Source organism: Quercus robur, chromosome 2 (assembly GCF_932294415.1).
Source record: "Quercus robur chromosome 2, dhQueRobu3.1, whole genome shotgun sequence".
Taxonomy (NCBI): domain Eukaryota; kingdom Viridiplantae; phylum Streptophyta; class Magnoliopsida; order Fagales; family Fagaceae; genus Quercus; species Quercus robur.
This window is the reverse complement of record NC_065535.1, coordinates 70,321,422-70,324,934: the sequence shown is the minus strand read 5'-3', so window position 1 is coordinate 70,324,934 and position 3,513 is coordinate 70,321,422. Positions and strand designations below refer to the sequence as shown.

Below are 3,513 nucleotides of genomic sequence, written 5' to 3'. Positions count from 1 at the left end.
CCTTTTTTAGATCCTTCTCAAAAAAAACCTTTTTTAGATGATTTACTAGACCACGTATGAAGAATTGAATACCATCATCTAGTTTCTAGTAATGTAACAAGAAAAAAAAAAAACTTTCATAATTATCTTTCACTTATATCATTAATTATATGAATGTAGAAAACCCAATTTAGAAAATTACTTTTAGCTAATAGGACATGATGAAGTGCAAGTTTGTGCTGCACTAGATGTATCAGCAAGTGATGCACAAAAGACTATAGGGCATGATTAATTGTTACAGTGAAAACTTTTGTGTATTGGGGATTTAATATCTAAGATATCTTTGTTTGATTTTTGGGACGAATATAAAAAAAAAAATATATATATATATATATATACATTATAAAATTGTTTAGAAAAATGGAATTGAATCATACTTGAGTTAGATGGATCATTAACTAAACAAGCTTGTTGAATTTTGAGCAGTATAGTGTTTTGGGTGGAGTATTTAAAGAATGGAAAAGAACACAAAAACCAAGGAAAGGGAAGCGACTATTAATTTGATCTACAGCTATATATAACATCGAAGATTACTTAACATTAATCAAATAACTAATCATAACTTAAGGAAATAAAATTACACATTAATTTGACATCATCATCCAAATTTATTAACTTCAATCACAGAAAGTTAAGCAGTAGATAGGAAGAGTTCACTCAATTCTCATCTTGACCCCTCTCCACAATCTTCACAGGAAACCCACCTTTCATCTTGGCAGTCAAGTAGGAAATATACTCTGGTTCCACAACTTCTCGTTCAAACGCTGGCACCACCTTAAACCTCCTTAAAACCCCAGCAACCACGCTCTTCATCTGCAAGAAAGCCATCTCCTTCCCCAAACAAATTCTAGGACCTGCTTGGAACACCGGGTAATGGTACGAGTCCTTCTGCACAAACCTCCATGACTTGGAATTCTCCTCCTTCTGCAGCCACCTCTCGGGCTTGAACTCGGCCCAGTCTGATCCCCACAGCGACTCCAACCTCCCCATCGCGTATGGGAAGTAAGAAACTCTCATCCCCTTCTTCACCACTGTCCCTCCGGGCAGCACGTCGTCGTTCAGAGCCTCCTTCGTGTCCAACGGGACTGGTGGGTACAGCCGCATGCATTCACATAGAGAGGCGTGAACGTACACCAGGTCTTTCACTTCTTCATAAGCAGGCACTTCGGAATGTTCCTTGATTTCCTTCACAACCTTGGATTGGACTTCCGGGTGCTGAGATAGAAGCCAGAAATACCATGTTAAAGCCGCTGATGTAGTGTCACGCCCAGCAATTAAAAAGCTGATCACAATGTCGGTCACGAACTTCTCGTCCACATGGCCAGAGCTCAAGAACCTTGACAAAAGGTCATCATCGAGGCTCTCTTTCTCTCCCAGCTGCTCTAGCTTTTGCTTCTTTTGTTTCACTATGTTCATGGCGTACTCTTTTACTTCTGAGACAGCCATTTTGAGACGCTTTTCTGACCCAATATTGAAAAACTTCTTGATTTTCCAAATGAGTGGAATTGAAGCAGTGAGCCTCCCGTAGCTGATTCGAACACTGTCTTCAAAGGCCAAGGCGAACGTGGCTTGTGGAAGAGAGGGCGACAAGTAAACCGGGTCGAACCCAAAAGCGATCTTACATATATTATCAAAAGCAAACCTTTGAAGAATGTTTTGGAAATCTAGGACAGTTCCATTTTGGGCAGCTGAGGAGAGAATGGGGATTAAGCGGTCAGAGAGCTCAGTGTCCACAACGGTTTCAATGAACTTGCGGAGAGATTTGGTGTTGAATTCGTGACTAGCGACTTGTCTTTGGAACTTCCAGGACTCATCAGCGTCGACGTTGAAGATTCCATGGCCGAGAAAGTCTGTGAGTCTTGAACGAAAAATCTCGCCTTTGCCATAGTTTTGGAAGTTGGACTTAAGGATGTGTTGGACCACGGCGGGGTCGCCGGAGAAGACTTGGCGGTTGGAGAAGGAGCGGCGGAGAACGAAGGTGGCGGAAGGTGAGTCTAGGAGGATCTCTGAGAACCATTGGAGCTGGCGATCTTGGTTGGCGAGGATGGCGAAGAATGAACCCACTAGAGGGTAGGATTTGGGAGCTTTGGAGTTGGATTTGGAGGTGGTGAGGAAGAAGAAGAAGAAGATTAGGGAAAGGAAAGCAATTAGAATGAGAAGGAAAATGGGCAGCATGGCTCTGGCTTGTGAATGTGGGTTGGTCTTTCACTTTCTCAGATGTTTTCTTTGTCTTTTTGACTTGTGTCTATGGTGATATTTGGGACAGTTTGTGACTGTCTTTATAGGGGGGGACTGTGTAAGCGTAACTGTGCTACAAAACATCATCCTATACAAGATAATTATGAAGAGTAGCAAAAAATAAATTGAAAAGTTAAAAAATTAGCTTTTTGAGCTAATGCTAAATGTAACTAAGTATTAAGTTGAAACTTGGTCCTAGGTTCGAAGGGTGCGATGTTTGGGGTCCGTTTGGATACAATTGAAAATTGAAAAATACTGTAGCAAAATAATTTTTAAATGTGTAAATAATACCGTGTGACCTATTTTTAATGAAAAAGTTGTTAAAAAGTGCAATTTGTGGGTCCGTAAATAGTGCACGGGACTCACGTGTGATTGAAAATTAGTTAAAAAGTCAAAATTTTCGACTAAAGAAAAAAAAAAAAAAAAAAAAAAAGAATGCAGAAACGCAAACGCGTCTGGAAAGCGCAAAATGCGCTTCCCAAACACACACTTGAAATCATATATTTTAAAAATGTTATTTTGCTTAAACTTGGGTCTGGTTTTGGAAATATATTATGGAGAATTAAAAAAATTATCAAAAAAGTTTGTAACTGTTTCATTTTTTCATAAAAAATTTCCAAAAATAGTTTACTATTATATACTCTAAGAGCACATGTTAGTAAAATCCAACTTATAATTGTGAAAACACAATACCATAATTTTAATTGAAATTATGTTTTCAAAACACAATTTTGTAGATTGGGTGTAACAATAATTAGCAAATTTGAAAGAGTAATAATTATCGCACTCACAACCATCATGTTTTGAAATTTAAAAACATGATTTGAGTTAAAACTATGTAGTAACAGCAATTAGTGGGTTAGAAAATACCAACTCTTCCGTCATTCATGACATAAGGGAGTAATGGGTCACCCCTAATCAATTATTGATTCCTAATCAATTATGTATCTACTCCTTAATTTAACATGGAGGTAATCCTAATTAAACTTTATCTAATTCTTATTATAAAAAAATCAAATACATCTAAATTATAATATGCACAGAAAACGCGCAACAATGATGCTAATACCCTTTGAAAACAGTCTTTGGGCCTCGAGTGAAGTTTCTACGAAAGTGGGGTGGGACTGGGAGATAGTCCTTTTTTCTTGAAGTTTATTGAAAACTCATTGCTAAGGTCATGAGAAGTCGTCCCTATCATGTGTGAACATGATGAAGTCATCCTTTATCATGGCCTGC

General features: G+C 38.1%; 1 protein-coding gene across 1 annotated transcript; it reads right to left on the bottom strand.

The window, feature by feature from the left end:
- Nucleotides 1–557: 557 nt before the first annotated feature.
- Nucleotides 558–2,319, bottom strand: LOC126714794 (cytochrome P450 94A2-like). Its single transcript, XM_050415108.1, has one exon. It carries the CDS (start codon nt 2,212–2,214, stop codon nt 697–699), a length of 1,518 nt encoding a protein of 505 aa, XP_050271065.1. The 5' UTR covers nt 2,215–2,319; the 3' UTR covers nt 558–696.
- Nucleotides 2,320–3,513: the final 1,194 nt, after the last annotated feature.